The sequence below is a fragment of the Protopterus annectens genome, chromosome 1.part0 (genome assembly GCF_019279795.1).
Source record: "Protopterus annectens isolate FY-2018-M chromosome 1.part0, PAN1.0, whole genome shotgun sequence".
In the NCBI taxonomy this organism is placed as follows: Eukaryota; Metazoa; Chordata; order Ceratodontiformes; family Protopteridae; genus Protopterus; species Protopterus annectens.
Genome location: NC_056725.1, coordinates 589,073,407 through 589,093,277, shown reverse-complemented (window position 1 = coordinate 589,093,277; position 19,871 = coordinate 589,073,407). Strand labels below are relative to the sequence as shown.

The following is a 19,871-nucleotide window of genomic DNA, read 5'->3' as shown; positions in this document are numbered from 1 at the left end:
GGGTGAAAAGAATGTTATGTTCTCTAGACATACACTGACGGCTCAAATTTTTACCTGGACTAAATAAATCTGGACAAAACTAAGTCCTTCAGAAAGACTGATGAGATGTTTGTATCACTTGTGACTCTAAGTTGGACAGTCTCCAAACAAACTGTTGCGGCCTGGATTTCAAAAGATTATTTTCTGCTACTTAGACCAAGGTTAAGACCTTACCCTCGTACCCTAAAACACATTCCATTAGGGCAGTTGATTCAAGAGCTTTTCATAAAGGGACAGACTCAAAGTCCATCTTGTAGGCAGCTGCACACACCTTTGTCAAACACTATAAAACTGATGCTTCTTTTCAGGTCCAGGACAGCCTTTGTTAGGTCAGTCCTGTCTATACTGCTGGATAATTCTTAATAGCCAGGCACTCGTCCATAATCCTTCAGCTCTGCGAATCAGCCATATAACAGGGATACTTCAAAAGTGATTTCATTCAGGACATAGTACAGTTGTGTAAGAACTTAGCATAACAGTAGATGTCCTAATGATCACTGTTAGTGTTCCATCCTGCCCTTCATCCTGTCTTCTCTTACTATTTGCTTCCATCTTCAGTTTTCTTTTCCCCCACTGCTCTAGCCTGGGCTGTCTTACTGAGGCTGAGTGTGTTTTTACCAATTCAAGCTGCACCTCTCCTAACTCACCAGTTTCCTTTATCAGTAGTCTTCAGGCCTCTGGCTTTGAGATGGTCTGAGGAACTGGACTTGTATCTTTATATCCAGTGCTTACGAGCTAAGGTCATTTGTCGGACATGCAACCTATTTTGGTACCCTGGATGGGGCGTCAGCAACATTGATCAGAATGACATCTACTGTTATGTTAAGTTCTTGCACAACTATACTTCCTCTTTCTCCGTTGTCCTGTCTAGTTCTGTTTGGTGATTCTTTCTGGGAGAATGTTGTCTTCCTGAGAGATGCTGTGCCAAAGGGTTGACTGACTCTTCAGCCTTTGACCACTTCAGTGATTTAAAAAAAATGTGTGTGTGTGTGTGTGTGTGTGTGTGTGTGTGTGTGTGTGTGTGTGTGTGTGTATTTCTATATATGTGTCTGCATGTGTGTATGTACAGTGGATATAAAAACTGTACACACCCCTGTTAAAATGCCAGGTTTTTGTGAGATAAAAAAATGAGATCACAATAAAACATTTCAAAACTTTTCGCACCTTTAATCTGACCTGTAACCTGTACAATTCAATTGTAAAACAAACAGATCTGTTAGGGGAAAAATATAAAAAAAAATGTACAATAAGCTGTTTGCTTAAGTGTGCACACCCTTAAAGTAATACTTTGTTGAAGCACCTTTTGATTTAATTGCAGCATTCAATCTTCTTGGGTACACACCTGCCATCAATTAAACAGACTCTGATTAACTGCAAATAAAGTTTAGCTGCCCTAGTAGGATTTTCCTGACATTTACTCAGTTCCTTGCTGCAGCAAAAGCCATGGCTCGGAGAGAGCTTACAAAGCATCAAAGGGATCTCATTGTTGAAAATTATCAGTCAGGAGAAGGGTACAAAAAAATTTCCACATTATTGGATATACCATGGAACACAGTGAAGACAGTCATCAAAAAGTGGAGAAAATATGGGACAACAGTGACGTTGCAAAGAACCCGACGTCCCTCAAAAATTGATGAAAAGACGAGACAAAAAATGGTCAGGGAGGCTGCCAAGAGACCTACAGCAACACTGAAGGAGCTGCAGGAATTTCTGGCAAGTACTGGCTATGTACTACATGTGACAACAATCTCTTGTATTCTCCATATGTCTGGATTATGGGGTAGGATTGCAAGATGGAAGCCTTTTCCTACACAGAAAAATATCCAGGCCCAGCTAAAATTTGCAGATCATTACATCAGGTCTCCCAAAAGCATATGGGAAATGTGTTGTGGTCTGATGAGACCAAGGCTGAACTTTTTGGCCACAATTCCAAAAGGTACGTTTGATGCAAAAGCAACACTTAGCATCACCAAAATAACACCATCCCCAAGGTGAAGCATGGTGGTGGCAGTATCATGCTTTGGGGTTGCTTTTTTTCAGCTGGAACTGGGGCTATGTTCTTCGTTTCACTGTTGCAGTCATCACATTTGGTTATCCCTGCCAGGGTAGCCCTCGACCAGCCTGAATACCAGAGACTTAGTATTTCTGCATCAGTTGCTTGTCACTTCATGGCTGACGTCAGGTTGTCAGTAGTATAAAGTAAGGCAGCCAATGCCATTACATCAGTCTTTCTTGCCGCGGAGCTCGAAGCAGAAGCAGTTCGCACGAGTGTCGGTCGGCCGCTACCAGAGTTTCGTTTTCCAAATTGAAGCTGAAGTCTACTAAAGCTAAGTACCCCGTTGGGGATCCTTTTTTCTTGCACTAACCGATGTCGGAAAAAGTTAACAATTGTCTTGCCTGTGGAAAGCAAATGCCACACCGAGATTTTCATTCTTACTGCTTCACTTGCTTAGGCCCAGACCACGACGCCCCCCGCTGTCGCTGTTGTGCTTTGTTCAACGCCAGAACTATATGTCGTTGGGCTGTTATTGTAGATATTTTCACGTACAGTCCTCGAATTCTGATATGGCTTCGGTAAGCCATCCGACAGCAGATGATCTGAAAAAACGTAAGGATAAAGACAGACCACCCAGGTCCAAATCTACCGACCACTTTTCCGTTAAGCTAGTCGTCAGTTTTCCTGTCCTCAGTGAGGCGCTTTTGCAGCCCCTGATGCCTGCTTCTGTGGATTCGCAGGCCACTACCAAGACCCTTTCGGAGTCCAGTATGCCGCAAAACTCTTCTTCGACTAAGCATCCTGCGGTTGTCTCCCCCTTGGATGGGTCCGGAGCCGCTGAGCAAGCACCGGCTTCTGAGGAAGTACTTCGCACTACTGATTCTCGACACCGACTTCTTTTCGCGTCTACATTTCTTTCAAAAACTACTGAGTTTCTAAGGCCCAGGGTACGAACCACACCTAAGAAACTGACGACCCACTCTCAGGCACCTGCTTCCTTGTCTGTGTCTCAAATCCTTAAAATGGATGAAGACCTTATGCTGATCAGGGGAAGCCAAGCTACCCCTTCCAAAAGAAAAATAGATCTGTCCCCAGTAGTTTTGTGTGAACAGGAGTCTGATGACTCTGATGCATCTGAATATGAAGACATGCAACCCCTCTCTGCTTATGAAGATTCTGATGCAGAGGACTCCATTCCTTCAGCCCCCCCCCCCCCAAGGACTTCTCCTTTTGGGAAATCCTTCATACCTTAAGGGAGCATTTCCAATGGGAATGTCAGGACTACCCTCAAGTCTAAAAAGAGACTCCGGGAATTCTTAGATCTTCCACAGTGCAGACCCCTGGCCATTCCCCCAGTCCTGGATGTTCTGGACGATGTTTTCCTGTAATCCAGTCTGACTCCTGACACCCTACCTCCTGCACCCAGAAAACCTGACCTGTATTAGAGTCCCTGACTCGCATAAATTTCTTTTTAAAAATCCTACTGCTGACCCTGAGGTAAATTCTCAAGGGCTTAAAGGAATTAAAGCAGCCTCTGCTAAGAATCCCACCCTGTCAGATAGGGATTCCCGAGCACTAGACAGATGGGGTAAAAAAGTATACACCTCTGCTACTCTTGCTGTCAGAGCAATAAATTGCCAGTTCCATATGACAACATTTCAGCAACATACCATTGAACTCGAACAAAAAGTGTCTTCCTTTCCTGCTTGTGCAGAATCTAAAGAGTTACAAGAGTTAATGCATTCTGCAAGTCAAGTAACTAAGCACACCTTGCACTGTGGTTTTGATGCCCTACAAGCGTCTTGCAGGGCAGCAGTCACCGGTTCTGTCCTTAGAAGGCATGCATGGCTTAAGGAACAGTCCATGCCAGATCATGTTAAATCTAAATTGTTGGATGCACCTTTGCACAGCGACAACTTATTTGGCACTAAGGCAGAGGAGGTCTTAAAAAAGATGGAAGAAAAAGCTAAATCTATGCAGACAGTTAAGGATTTCTTACAGTTCCAGTCACCCAGGTTCAGCAGGCATTGCCCCTCCAAGCACTGGTCCTTTTCTGCTCCCACCAGATCAGTTCAGCCCAGACCCTGTGGAAACAGCCCCCCCCCCCCCCCCAGACAGCAGCCACAGGGAATGCAGAGATCAAAACAGTGGAATTCCTCCACTTCAAAAACAGGGAGTTCTAAGCCACCCCCTCATGGTAAGAACTCACAATGACTCTCCTCCCCCACCACCTCCCTCTGCCCACCTTCACTTACCCGTAGGAGGAAAACTCTCCTTTCACGCAAGCACCTGGGCCACCATTACCAACGATCACTGGGTCCTCAGCATAGTGTCCCAGGGATACAAATTTTCTTTCCACACTCTTCCAACTCCAAAAGGGTTCCCATATCTACCTCTGATCCAGTGGGCAGAGGCACAAAAGCAAATCCTTTCCCTGCTCTCTGAGGGCAATAGAGTACGTTCCTGCCGAACAGAAAGACCAAGGTTTCTACTCCAGACTTTTTTTGGTACCCAGAAAAGAGGGAACCTGGCGCCCCATCCTCAATCTATCCATTCTAAACACCTTCCTGGTGATACCAAAATTCAAAATGCTCACCCTCCAGCAGCTGCTACCCATGCTGTCCAAGGATGCTTGCCTAGCCACCCTAGAACTAAGAGGCCTACCTCCACATTCCTATCAGGGAATCATGCAGGAAATATCTGCGTTTCAGGGCAGGATCTTTACACTTTCTTTGGCTTATCAACTGCTCCCAGTGTTTTCACAAAATGTCGGGCTCCAGCCATTGCCTTTTGCAGACAAAGGAATATCCAGATTTACCCATACTTGGACGACTGCCTGGAAAGCAGACCGGAAAAGCTGCTCAAGCACCTGGCCTTTGTAAAGTCCCTACTGACCTCCCTAGGGTACACTATCAATGAAAAGAAATCCAAACAAGTACCCACCCAAAGGATTATATTCCTGGGAGCAAGCCTGGACACAGCATCCCAGATGGCATTTCTTACACCAAAAAAGCACTTACCCGACAGCCTGCTTCTCTCAACTAGCCACCAGACCCCCCCCCAAGTATCTGCAAGGAAAATCCTGCAAGCTTTGGGGTTCATGGCATCTTGCATTCTACTCATTCCATATGCCAGACTGCATATGAGGAAACTTCAATGGTACATAAAAAGCCTTTGGTGTCAGCACTCTCAAGACCTGGAAACTCTTATATTCATGATACCTTGCCTCAGGAAAAAATTTTCTTTGGTGGGCAGCAGCATGCGCACACAACAAGGGACTACATTTCTCACCACCCCCCCTGCCGCCCAGACCCTCATCACAGACTTAACATACTTATGCCTGGGGTGCACACCTGGATGGTAGGTGCATACAGGGTCAGTAGAGCCCACAGCAAGTCCATCTGCACATCAGCCAAAAAGAGATGTTAGCTGTCCAGCTTGCATTGACCGCTTTCAAGCCCCTTCACTCCCCGGGGGCTCTCCTGATCAAAACAGACAACACCAGTGTGATGTGGTATATCAACAAGCAGGGAGGAACTCACTCCTACCCTCTATGCAGGATGGACACGACCCTTTGGCCCATAGCCTCTGCCATGCAACTCCACCTGTTAGCGCAATTCCTACCAGGTTCTCAAAACTCTCTGGCAGACCACTTAAACGGAAATCTCTTGGACCCACACAAGTGGCAGGTAGACAAAAGAACCTTCATCCTAATAACTCAGAAATGGGGCACCCCGAAGGTTGACCTCTTTGCCTCCCACACCAACTGTCAGCTGAGCAAGTTCTGCACCAGGAAGCATCACTGCATGGCTTGGGAAGTGGATGCCCTGTCCTTCCCCTGGGTCAATCTATCAGTCTATGCCTTTCCTCCACTACCTCTTACCCCCAGGGTACCGTTCAAAATAGGGGAGGAAAAAACAAGGACAATTCCTATTGCTCCAGACTGGCCTAGCCAGCACTGGTACCCACTGCTGCGCAGCCTGTCCCCACTGCCTCCAAGGCATCTCACTCAGACCCAACCCTCCTGACCCAGAGGAAAGGAGAATTCATGCATCCTAAATTGCAGACCCTCAGTTTGGCAGCTTGGCTTATTCCCTAACCACTGATCAATCTGCAAACCTCAGTAAACGGGTCCTAAATGTTATACGTGAGACCAGACGCCCTAGCACTAGAAAGTCTTATGCTGACAAATGAAAAAGGTTCTGCACCTGGATTCAGGCCAAGGGAGCTGATACGGCACAGCCCTCCCTCTTATCCTGGATTACTTAGCTGACCTGCTACGCAGTGGTCTCTCTTTCCTCTATTAAAATATTTGCCTCTGCCATCTCCGCTCATTTCCCCACTGAGCAGCCCCTTTTCTCCCACCCTGTGATCAAACAATTCCTAAGAGGGGCTAGCAACTTGAAACCACCCAGGGAGCACCTACTCCAGCTTGGGATCTTAATTTTGTGTTGGAAAAGCTCACCCTGCCCCCCTTCGAACCAGCATCTTCAGAGTTAAAATTTCTCTCCTGGAAGACTGCTTTTCTTCTGGCCATCACTTCAGCCAGAAGGGTCTCCGAGCTACAAGCACTCATGGCTGTGGAGCTCTTCATCATCTTCCATGCTGGCAGGGTTTCCCTCAGGACTAACCCATTCTTCATACCCAAAGTGGTGTCCAGTGTGGCTCTCAACCAATCCATTCATTTGCCCACCTTTTTCCCTAACCCACAGAACAAGGGAGAAAGGATCCTGTACACTCTAGATGTACACAGCTCATATTATATCTAGACAGGACTAAATCATTCAGAAAGTCTGATCAATTGCTGGTCAGCTTTCCTGCAGGGGCAGAGGGCAAAGACATCTCCAAACAAACAATTTCCAAATGGATAGCACACTGCATCCATTTCTGTTGCAAGCAACACGGAAAGCCTCCCCCTAAGGGGGTCGGGACTCATTCCACCAGAGCAGCCTCCACTTCTGCAGCTTTCCTCAGGGGAGTCCCCACCAGGGCCATCCTGGAGGCTGTCACCTGGACATCTGTTCACACTTTCACCAAACATTACCACCTGCCTATCTTCTCCAAATCCAGGGCAGGCTTTGCCACTGCAGTCTTGCAGAGCATCCTAGCTAGCCCCTAGTCTCCTTGACTGCCACCACCCTTTTCCTCAGCTTTGGGAATCGATCTAAATGTGATGACTGCAACAGTGAAACACGAAGAACATAGTACCATTGTGTACACTTACTATAAATGTAGATTTTCAAGTATATTCACTGTTGCAGTCCTGATTTCCCTCCCTCCACCCCCCTCTTCTTTCTTCTCTCTCTCTACTTACAAGGTACATTTAACTTTCTACTGGTGGGGTTCTTCCACCAGAACCTGGCTCCCACTTGGCAGCTCCTGACAGGTTAGGGAAAGAAAAACTTGATATAATGGCATGGGCTACCTTACTTTATACTACTGACGACCTGACTGATGAAGCGACAAGTAACTGACGCAGAAATACTATGCCTCTGGTATTCGGGTAGGCAGAGGGCTACCCTGGCAGGGATAACCCAAATGTGATGACTGCAACAGTGAATACACTCGAACTTCTACATTTATGATAAGTGTACACAACTGTACTTTAGTCACAGTGGAGGGAATTATGAACAGTCCCAAATACCATTCACTTTTGGCTTAAAACTGTTAGGCTTCTGCTAGAAAACTGAAGATGAAGAAGAATTTCACCTTTCAACATGACAGTGACTCCAAGCTTACATCCAAATCAACAAAATAATGGCTTCACCAGAAGAAAATTAAAGTTTTGGAATGGCCCAGCCAGAGCCCAGACCTAAATCCAATAGAAAATCTGTGGGGTGACCTGAAGAGGGCTGTACACAAGAGATGCCCTCGCAGTCTGACAGATTTAGAGTGCTTTTGCAAGGAAGAGTGGGCAAATATTGCCAAGTCAGGATGTGCAATGCTGATAGACTCCTACTCAAGAAGACTGAATGCTGTAATTAAATCAATAGATACTTCAACAAAGTATTAGTTTAAGGGTGTGCACCCGTATGCAACCAGCTTATTGTACGTTTTTTATTTTTTATATTTTTCCCCCTAACAGATTTGTTTTTCAATTGAATTTTACAGGTTATAGGTCACATTAAAGTTGGGAAAAGTTTTGAAATGATTTATTGTGGTCGCATTTTTTTATATGACAAAAACCTGACATTTTTACAGGGGTGTGTAAACTGTTTATATCCACTGTGTGTATGTGTTAAAAAAAAAAAAAAATATATATATATATGTATGTATATATATATATATATATATATATATATATATATATATATATATATATGTATATATACACACACACATATTTATACAGGCTCCCTTCTAAAACAAGCTCACTTACCAGACTTTCAAAAGGCCGAGACAAAAAAAAACGAAACCCCAGAAGACCGCTCGGAACACCGACATTTAACTACAGGTAAGTAACCTCTTAGCCAGCATGTTGACATTTGCCCCTTACCTCTGTGGTAGTGCAGTCTTGCAGTTGATGTATTTAGTTGGGGGTGGGGTGGGGGTGGGGGGTGAAGCCCTTCATATGTGTGGGTTTTCTTTGCTTCGGTTTTAGTTTGTTTGCTGGGTTGGCCAAGTGGTTACTTACCTGTAGTTAAATGTCAGTGTTCCAAGCGGTTGGTCTTCTGGAGTTTTTTTTTCGTGTTGGTCTGTTGAAAGTCTGGTTTTTGTGTTTGTCTTTTGATAGCCTGGTAAGTGAGCTTTTAGTTTTAGAACTAGACCCATTTATACACAGGCATATATATGTATATGTGTACACACACATGTATATATCCCCACACACATCCACATGAACTTTGGAATTCTGACCAGCAGTGCTTCCTAGGGAAGTGCTGCTAGGCAATCATTCTGGAGACCATTACAAGCCTCCGTTTCCTTGCAGTGATTCATACTGTAGCAGTTACTTTAACCTGAATCGCTCTCTATTGTGATTATGCTGACACAACGGTTCTGTAGCATCTTCAGGTTAATCTTTTCTACTTTTGTATAAGTCTAATATTTATGTTTCTTCTGTAGTCAAGAACTTGTTACAGGTGAAAGAAAACAATTTAGCTGTGTAGTACTCATATCTAGTTATTTTGAATATGCATGTGCTTTGTTTTTGTAAGTTGACTAGTTTTGTGTTCTTCAATTGAATAAGCATTTTTTTATACTTTTGTATGATTTTTGGTTAGACTTTACCCTTGCAAACTGTAGACTATAGTGGCGCATGTGCACTCTTGTTTTATTCCACGTAAACTAATGACATTCTTTTGCTGCCTTATTGCCTGCACCAGAACATTGCAGTGAAACAGCTCTTTTCCTTAAAACGTTTCCTTGTGCCACTAGTCAGCTAGAGGGCATAATAGGAAACTGCAATAGTAAGCAGTTGACAGTAACCAGTTTAGGTTCATTTGCAGTACTTTTAGTTATTTTGGTGAAGAAATAGTTTCCACTGGTTATTAAAATGTGTTGGTATACTCTTACAAGCTATCCCTAGCCTTCAGTGTCACAGCCATTTTGGTATGAGGGCAGCTTTGGTGGTTATAAATCTCGACAAGCACACCACCTGGTGTACCACTGTACATTTAACTTGTGTGTTTGCGCTACAGTCTGAAAGAGTACTTGTTATACTGTATAATGAGTGTCAGTGCTGAAAGGAGTACAGAGCCTTTCTTACCATTCAGAGTATATTTGCATCTGCTGTCCTTGTTGCATGGACTGTTATGCTTCTGGTAGAGAACAGAGTGGCAGGCATGATAAATATGATAAATGATTAAAAGATAAATACATAATTGGTCTCAGTTTTTTGGATAAGCTGGCATAATAACCACTCTGTGCATCGTCCGTTGCTTTTCTTAGAAATGAGCCGGTATACAGACCACTGTGCTAGTCCCGTTTTAACATCTCTTCATACTATTCTATTTAATTTGTATTGTCAGCTTCTTATATGTTAGAACCGCAAGGATGCTTGTGACACTCTTTAGAGGAGGGTAGCCTATTTTCCTCACCAACCTAGAGGGATTAGGAGTTGTTCCTTTGTCCAGGTCCTTAACGTTATGAGAAGACATCTGTCTAGTTCTTATAGTTGTAGAGCTTAACACTGAAATAAAATGTACTATGTATTTCTGACACTTTATAGATGAAATAATGTTATGTTTGTAGCTGACAGATAAAGACCAGGTTTTATACATTTTGTTTCAGGGAGCACTGTGTGGCAGAAGATTCTAAATGAGAAGAAGACTCTAGTCCACACTAGGCGCTGGTATAATTTCCTTGCTGCAGACAAAGCATTTCAGATTTTGTGTTCAAAGTGGATAATGGCGGCATCACCAAGTAGCATGGTATGTACAGTGCCAGTCTCCTTTCATTAACTTTTACTTTTGTGGGAGTGAATGAGAGAGTGGCCAAAATCAGCAGTCACATTTCTGGTTAATGCATATAATAGAAGAGTGAGTGTAATATTGCAGTACTGCTGAAGGACTCTTAGTGCTTTTACTCATTGTTTAATCTTACTTGTAAGTAGATTTTTTTTTTTTGATTCCTTATTCGCGTTTGAAACTAGACTGGAATTAAGAGCCTTTTTATGCTTAGTGATAAACTGATACAGCTGCAGGTTTCATACCATTGTTTTAGGTGCGTTTTTATCCTTTTATGTTTATACTGTTGCTGGACATTAGAACCTCACAAATATCTTTACTAGCAGTTTTGAATCTGCCCTATTGGACTGTTCACCAGCCTGCCTCACTGTTTGTGGCATATTTTGTTCTTTTATGCCATGTTTTCTCACACCTGTGTTGATGCTGATAGGACAAATATGCTTTATACTTAAGGAATTGAAATGTCTTCCCCTTTCTTGCATTGTTAATAGCTCTTTTATCTTCTTTTCAGCCTGTTCCAACAAAAGCATCAGAAAACTCTTCTGCCAACCAGGTGAGTAAAATGGCTCAGAGCAGCATTACTTTACTATTTGCTTCATGGAAGTTTGAAACACTGGTTCACAGTTACTACGTTTTTCGGCCTTGGAATAGCGTAGTTAACTGTAGTTGTTTCCTTGGAACTGTGTTCTGCAAAGTTGAAATGGAGCACGATCAGTTTCTCTTTGGGAGTACCTGCAGTTTGCATGGTTTATATGAACCCTTGAGTCGGGAAGTCTGCATTGAGAGATGCAGTGAAGAGCTTGCTGATGATGGCTGTTGCCACAAATCCATGATAATACATAACTAAAGGAAGAGGAACAGAAGAAATGTTAATTTTATACTGGCGGTGACCTTTCATTGGCCAGAAAATAGATAGCTCCAGCAGATGAATTAAGAGCCAGAATGTTTGATTCAGTCCGAAAAAAATACTAATGGTTGGTTCCAAGAAGACTAGAAGCTGTTCAGTATCGCATGCTCTTGACTAATTTCATTTTTAAAGAAACAAATGCAATGTGATCTTAAGTCTACCTTTAATACTAATTACTAACAGATTTTAATTTCAGGGCTGTTTTTATACTGTTGTAGTGTAAAACCAGTCCTGAAATGAACACTTTAGGAGAAAAAGTGTTCCTGATTTAGTACCTGAGGGATCAGTTCTCCATTTTAATTAAAAAAAAAGTGACCTTTTTGTTTTTAGAGCATTTTTTCCTGTTTAAAGTGTTGAATCTTTAGTAATATCTGTTCCATCAGTGTCTTGTCTTTGGTCTTGAACTTTCAGCAGTCTTCATTTGTCTTCTGTGTACTGCAGGCTTTTACTTACTTTACTGTGTCTGTCCAGAACAGTGGCCATTAATTCCTGTCTAAATCTGTCATAGGCAGTTTTTCCTTTTGCATGTATGCCCATTATCTCCTAGGGCAGCGATCTTGCTCTGAAGAGTGTTCTGCAGTGGGTTTGCTTTCCCTTCTCTCTCACCTTTCTACAGGGCCCCTTTTACAGATGAAATCTCTTCCCCCTTGATTTGATCCCTTGCTTGCATTATGTAGCAGGTATTTTTCTTGGCTTACAGTTAGCTGTTTATGTAGTTCACTTCTCTTGTTTTCTTGGTTTACAGTTAGCTGCTTATGTAGTTCACTTCTCTTGTTTACATGCTGTCAGTGAAAATTACTTACATGTATGTTTAAAAGACATAGAGCTAAATAATTGTGTTGTCTCCACACCACTATTGCAGACCATCACAGGCATTGCTTCTCCTGTTTTTGGACTGGAATGTGGTGCCCTTTTTGCTGATGTATGATTCAGCCCTTCTTCCAGGTGAATGAAGTGTGAGAAAGTAAATTAAGGTCTTATCTGGTACTTGTCGCAGCTGAGTAGCCTTTCAAAATAGGGAAGGCGGATATGGGGTCCTGTGAAGGATTCCTGGCTTGAGCAGGAGAGGCAGAATGTGAATGGGATATGAAGACTAAACCTCTCTTGATTTCTGCCTCCAGCTCAAGTCCACTGAGGATGTGGTTGTCTTTAGTTCCTCCTAATTCCTGCTCATCATCGTTACAAAGACATGCATCTGGAGCGTTTCTCCCCGGGCCTCCGCTGAAAATTGGCTTTGTTCCAAGTTGGACTTTCCCAGTTAACAAATGATCTGAAGTAGTTAACTTCATTTGGTCTGCAACCTGTGTGATTCGGATCTGAGCCGGCAACTTTACAAAGCTTAGATCCGAGCTCCTAGCTCCTCCTCTTACCCATAATCCCCTGCCAACCCTGACTGACCTCAGATCTAGTTTGCCGCGCTTCTGAACAGCAGCTAGATTGCGAGCTCCTGGTCTTTTGGTCAGATAAGTCCTTGTATCTTAAATTTTTCTCCTTAAACTTGTGTGATTGTGTTGTGTTGGTTAGGTTTTCCTTCTTATAACCTTACTTTATAGAACCTCTTTAAATTTTTCTAGTCAAATTTTCCTCCCCATCCCTCGCTGGTCGTAGTCTGTGTGTGTATGTGTTTAGTGTGTTGGGGCCTACTGAGTAAGTTTTCTTTAGCTAATATGTCTGAGGCCCCAAAACCAATATTTTCTAAGTGCACCGAGTGTGGCCATAAGCTCTCCCCAGCGGATGGCCACACTTGGTGTGTCCGGTGCCTTGGGGTTGAACACCTCTCCTCTGGGTGTTCTATCTGCGCGGCGTTCAACCCCAGGGCACTGAAGGACCGGAGGTCGAAGCTGATCCTAGCGGGACTCTTGCCTCCGGATTCGGCTTCGGCCTCCGGTGCTTCTGTGGCCTCCTTCCAGGCTTCTGTGGCGGCCACTCCTGCCTCTCCCCCCCCGGCCGGGACTCAATCTCCCACTTCTGTGCCGGAGGAGAGGGAGGCCAGGAAAGAAAAAAGGAGGGAGAAGCACCACAAGCGGCGGGCCGAGGCCTCTGCTTCACCCCCCCCCCCCCGGCTTAGCAGGCTTCTCCCTCCACGGCTTCCAGGTCTCCTCCTTCTCGGCTCCGGTCTCCATGCTTCTCACCGGGAGCCGAGGAGGAGACCTGATCTTCGTCGGGGTCATCGAGGCGGCACTCCCGGCCAGCCTCGGTGGCCTCGTTGAGATCAACACGTAGCCTTTCTGAAGCTGATTTGGACTGGGTGATGCGAAGGTTCATCCAGGCCCAAATGCAGATGGGAGTGCTCCTGCCTCCCCCCCCCCTCCGGGGGGGGGGGGCTCAACACCCTTCTTTGCCCTGATAGCTCCTTCTCCAACCCGCTTCCCGGGTTCGGAGCGCTCGGAGCTGAGCAGCGTTGGAGCTGGGGGTGGGTCGGCACCGACTGTATCTGGTACTTTGGCTGCGACTCTTCCTTCGAGTTTACCGGATCCGTCCTTGTCGGATCCGAGCTCCCGGAGCCGTGCTCTGAGCTTCGGCTCCGTCCAGGTCGGAACACACTGGCCCTTCGGATCTGATGGTCTCGGCGCCAGCTCCGATCCATCCATCGGAACCGAGTGAGGGTCGGCTCTCGGATCCCAGAGAGAGTGGCTCGCCCTCGGCATTCGATGTGGTGGAGAGGGCTCTGTTGAGTGCATCCAGGCCCCCGCTCCCTGCTACGGCTCCATCCCACACTCCCTCTCGTTTGGGTAGGGCTTCCGTCACCCTGCCACAGAGACGGCCTGCTTTGACATCTCAGGTTGTTCCCCTGGAACAAGACGTTGCTGGTGAGTCATCCTCGGACAGTCCCCCCGAGGATGTTCCTCACAAGCGGAAGTGTAAAAGGAGGCACGTGGACTCCCCAGAGTCCTTGACAGAAGACACTGATTTGGATGAGGGGGAAGGCTCCCCAAGGTCACCCCCCGAGGATGTCTCCTTTGGAGACATCATGGAAATGCTTAGGATAAGAGAGGGGTGGTCTGCCCCCAAGGCTTCCTCGGACGAATCCGTGTTCCTGGAGGCGTTCGAAGCAGGCCCATCTACCTCTTAGGTGTCCCCTCCGGCCGACCCCTTAGTGGACCTTATCACCACTAGGGCGTGGAAGGAGCCGGACACTGTGGAGCCAGTCCCCAAACGTCCTGACAGGATCCTGAGCCCCCCGGCAGAGAAATCCCATTGGAGCAAGGGACCCCCCGTAGATGCCATGTTGGTGGCAGCAGCCACCAAGAGGGAGTTAGCCCAAGAGAGTCCCTCGGTCCATCCCCCGAGCAAGGAGTCTCGCTTGATGGACCGTCTCGGGAAGCGGGTCTTTAGTTCAGTGACCTTCACGGTAAGGTCCCTGAACTACATGGCACATGTGATTCGACTGCAGCGAGACCTTATCAAAGAGTACGCTGCATCGCCTCCAGAGTCCATGTCGGGGGAGGACAAACAGTTGTACTCCACTCGCATGGCCACTCTTAGGTCTATATCCAACACCTCTATGCGGCTTTTATCCCATGCTACAGAGGGAGCCGCTAGAGCCAGCGGAGCAGGCCTAGTTATGAGGCGCCAGGCCTGGCTCCGACATTGTGATTTCGCGGAACCCTTCAAGGCGTCCTTTGCGAATGCCCCCTTCGATGGTTCTGCCCTATTTGGCAAGACAGTTCGCGAGACTTTGGTCCAGAGCGAAAAGGACGGGAAGACGTTGTCTGCCATCAGAGTCTGCTTCTCTGCTCCCCAGAGAGGTCCTTCTCCAAGAACCAAAAGGGACAGAAGATGTGGTTCCGAAAGTCGCAACAATCCCAGTCCGCTCCAGACTCCCAGTCCTTCCGCGGCAGATGAGGACAGGGTGGATGCTGCCCTAGAGGCAGAGGGGGCCCGAAGAACTTTGGGTCCAGAGAAGCCTTTTCTGATCGGCCCACGCAGCAACCCTGAGGGGTTACCCGACAGCTCCACTCTGGAGGCAGTCGGGGGGGGTGTTTCTCGAAGCACCTGGCAGCTTGGGAGTCCATTACAACAGACCGCTGGGTGCTTCGTATCATATCCAGAGGATACAGAATTCCCTTTTCCTACATTCCCGACACCCCCGGACACCTCCCCGATGTTCCACCCAATCAGAGGGAGGCAGCAGCTGCGGAAATTCGGCTGCTTTTAGAAAAAGGAGCCATCCAGCACATCCCCCCAGGCCAGTCCGGATCGGGTTACTCCAGGTTCTTTTTGGTGCCAAAAAAGACGGGGGACCTAAGGCCCATCCTCGATCTTTCCCTACTAAATCTGTCAGTAACCAAAGAAAATTTCCGGATGGTCACTCTTCAATCTGTTCTCCCCCTCTTGCGGGAGAACGACTGGATGTGCTCCGTAGACCTCAAGGACGCGTACTACCACATATTGATGGACGAACGGTCCAGGAGGTTTCTCCGCTTCCGGCTGGGAGCCAGTCATTATCAATTCAGGGTTCCTCCCCTTTGGTCTCACCTCAGCCCCCAGGGTGTTCACCAAGGTACTAGCAGTGATAGTGGCCCACCTGAGACTCCAGGGAATGCAGGTCTTCCCATACCTGGACGACTGGCTCCTCACCGCCCCGACAAGGCATCTACTATGCATAGCCAGGGACTACTTTCTCAACCTTGCTCCGCAACTAGGGATCACTATAAACTCGGACAAGTCCTCTCTCACCCTGACTCGGGTGATAGATTTTATCGGGGCCAGACTGGACACCAACAGGCAACTAGTCTTCTTAACTCCTGACCGGTTGCACACTTTGAGGGCACATGTGCGGGCCATCTTTCAATCTTCAAAACCTCCGGCGGGATTGGTTTTGAGGGCCGTGGGGTCCATGGCAGCCGCTCTAAACCTTCTTCCCATGGTGCGTCTGAACATAAGGATTTTATAGTGGACTCTCCACGTCCAATGGTCCCTTCATCAATACCCCTTGAGTCACCCCATTTCTCTCAGCAGGGCCTGCAAGAGGGCTCTCGTTTGGTGGCTTCAATCGCCGGACCCCCCAGGCGGGACGCCCCTTTGCCACGCCCCCCCCTCTCGCCACGGTGACCACGGACGCCTCTCGTCTTGGGTGGGTGGGGGGGCATTATTCGAGCAGGACAGTCCAAAGCACGTGGAACGATTCAGAGACCTTATTGCACATAAATGTTCTAGACATGAGGGCAGTGCTGTTGTCTTTGCAAGCACTTCAGAGCCTTCTGCTTGTAGGAACAATTGCAATCCAGACAGACAGTATGTCTGTGGTATGGTATGTCAACAAACAAGGGGGAACCAGGTCTTACCCACTCTGTCGAGAAGCCATGAGAGTGTGGGAATGGGCAGTCTCCACCAACCTCTTTCTCATTGCAATGCACATTCCGGGATGGACCAACATCCTGGCGGACAGACTGAGTCGCACCATCCTTTCACCTTAAGAGTGGTCCCTCAATCCTCGAGCAGCGAGTCGAATTTTTGCCGTTTGGGGGCAGCCCTGTTGCGATCTTTTCGCATCTCCCTCAAACATGAAATGCAACAATTACTTCGCTCTCAATCCCCCTGCCGGGGAAGCCCCGAGGGACGCCTTGGTGCATGCTTGGGCACCCGGTCTTCTCTATGCCTACCCTCCTCTTCCCCTCATGCTGAAACTTCTTCAGAAAGCCAGTCGGTTGGGGAGCAGGATGATCCTCATTGCCCCATTCTGGCCTCGCCAAGCTTGGTTCCCTTACCTTTGGTCTCATCGAGTGAATCCACCCTGGATTCTAGATCCCCTTCCGGATCTAATCTCCCACCCCCAGGGGCTCGCACTTCCCGACCTGGCCAGCCTCAAGCTAGCGGCTTGGCTGCTCCAGTTCCACTTGTAGCTAGGACTCCTGGTATCTCTTCTCCAGTTAAAACTATCCTAGTAGCAGCGCACAAGCCCTCTACTAGGCAGGTCTATGGTAGTAAATGGAAGCGTTTCTCTATCTGGGCAGAACGCCATAATTTGGACCCTTTTACAGCCCCCTTGCCTGCAGTGCTGGACTTTCTTTCAGGTCTTTTTAATGGTGGAGCTAGCACTTCTACGGTTAAGGTTCAGTTAGCAGCTCTCTCTCATTACCCCGTAGGTACTGAAATGGGTCCTTTGATTACTACAAAATTGTGCAAAACGTTCCTAAAGGGCACCTTTCTTCTTAGACCCCCAATAAAGGAAGCGGTACCTCCATGGGATTTGACCTTGGTATTGCAAGCCCGGACAGCCCCTCCCTTCGAACCCGCGTCTTCAGTAGACCTCAAATATTTGTCTTGGAAAACAGCCTTTCTTGTGACTATTACTTCAGCCAGGAGAGTATCTGAATTGCAAGCTCTTTCTGTGAACCCCCCATACCTAGCCTTTCGCAAGGATAGGGTTTACCTCAGGACCAATCCCTCCTTCCTCCCGAAGGTAGTTTCTGAATCTAATATTAACCAATCTATCAATTTGCCGGTCTTCTTTCCTAACTACCAGAACATAGGGGAGTACAGACTACATATCATTACAGAGTATCAAAATTCCGGCAGGCCCGCACCTCAAGGAGTTCGTGCCCATTCAACTAGGGCTATGGCTACATCTGCCGCCTTTAAATCCAGGGTTTCCTTGGATGATATCTGTTCAGCAGCCACTTGGGCCTCATCTCATACCTTCATCAATCATTATAAATTGGACATTACCTCTAGAGGGAGAACTTTGTTTGGCTCCGCAGTGCTCTGGAATATCCTTCCATGAAGGCCGCCCAAGGTTTAGGTAGCTGGGGACTCTGCCCACAGGTTGCAGACCAAATTAAGTTAACTGCTTCAGATTAAGAAGTTATGTACTCACCATAACGTTCCATCTGAGTAGGTAAACTTCATTTGTCTGCAACCGTTCCCCCCCTCCATCCCCCTGACCTTCAGATGTGTTTCATGTCATGTAGTGATATACCAATTCTGATAACGTAGTTAGTTATCCACTATAGTGCTTGCAGGCAAACTTGATCTGAGGTCAGTCGGGGTTGGCAGGGGATTATGGGTAAGGGGAGGAGCTAGGAGCTCGGATCTAAGCTTTGTAAAGTTGCCAGCTCGGATCCGAATCCCACAGGTTGCAGACAAATGAAGTTTACCTACTCAGATGGAACGTTATGGTGAGTACATAACTTCTTATTAAATAAAAATAAAATCATCCAGTCATAGCTCTCAACTGACGAACAATAACTTGCAAACCACTACTGGCACAACAAACCAGCAAAACCAGGAGCCACCAAGCTGAAGGACGCAAATGCAGATTGTGTTACAAAACGGAACTTTAATGCACCAAAAAAACAACAAATGTGAAGAGCTTTTCGTTTAACTCCTGTTAAACTTCAGACCGTTACAAAACACTGACATCACTTCCTTTTATACCATTACTAATTTCAATTAATGCTAAATTAAAAACACCTGCTCACATTTAATTCAATCAACTTCCTTAAAAAACATAAAACAAAGAAAAAAAATACATAAAAATATATGAAGTCAAATAACTGAATGCAATAATCACTTATATGAATGCATAATGTACTGGTTGGCTAAAACCATGAATGAACATATATTCAAGGGACAAAAAAAAGTATACAATGTTAAATGATAATTATAAAAAAGTGTATATATGTATTATAAGATATTGAAAGGTATGCATGTTATATATGTTAAATCTGTTAAAACTCATAAATTGAATATTGTATTATTAATAACCTTAATAAAATTTATACAAAATATGTAAACAATTATATATGCCTTCATTGAATCATGACAACTATGATGTTAAATATATATAAGATGTTAATGAATATGATATTATGAAATGCTTAGTAAGTATGAATGCCAGGCATTAGGAGGAAATATATTTAAAATATTAAAAGAATATGTTAGTACATTATATGAAATGCAATGAAAATACAATAAAAGGATGACAAAAAGATAAATAATGGCATGAAAGAGGTCCAAAATTGTCAAAGCAAAATATTATGATGTCACTACATCATATAATTTTATTCCTTTGTGTAATGCCTTTAATTTCAGTATGGGGGGTGATTTGTGCAGCATTCATTTATACCAGGCCACATATCAGCTTGTGGATTTATTTGCCATTTTAATTCTACATACAAGTCCCAAGGTCTCCTGTCCTGTGTCTACATGGTCGATTACCATGAAGGAGAACTGGTGATCTTTGTATTCACTAATATGCTTCGCTAGTGTATTATTAGGCTTATTTTTCTTAATGGCATATTCATGCTCATATATTCTTTGGACAAACTGTCTTTCTGTTTTCCCTATATAGAATATTGGGCATGAATTACATGTGGCTAGGTATACTACAGCTTTAGATTTGCAGTTATACTTGCCATGTAAGTAATGTTTCCTTTTCCTTACATAAAACACTTCCCCTGTTTTTATTTTGTGGCACAAATGAGCTCCACATTTAGTCATACCTATCATGTCATTCCTAGGTGAACTATTCCTATGTTTTAAAATATCCTTAAAACTTCTACCTTTTCTGTAAACAATT

General features: G+C 45.5%; 1 protein-coding gene across 13 annotated transcripts in view; it reads left to right on the top strand.

Moving 5' to 3' along the window:
- The window catches only part of EPRS1 (glutamyl-prolyl-tRNA synthetase 1), a 1,752,234-nt gene that overhangs the window by 285,255 nt on the left and 1,447,108 nt on the right, over positions 1-19,871 (top strand). For all 13 annotated transcript variants that reach the window (XM_044061601.1, XM_044061548.1, XM_044061611.1 and 10 more), the window contains 2 exons: positions 10,265-10,404; positions 10,952-10,993. In XM_044061601.1, the coding sequence (XP_043917536.1) occupies positions 10,265-10,404; positions 10,952-10,993 (182 nt within the window). The remainder of the gene's footprint in view (positions 1-10,264; positions 10,405-10,951; positions 10,994-19,871) is intronic.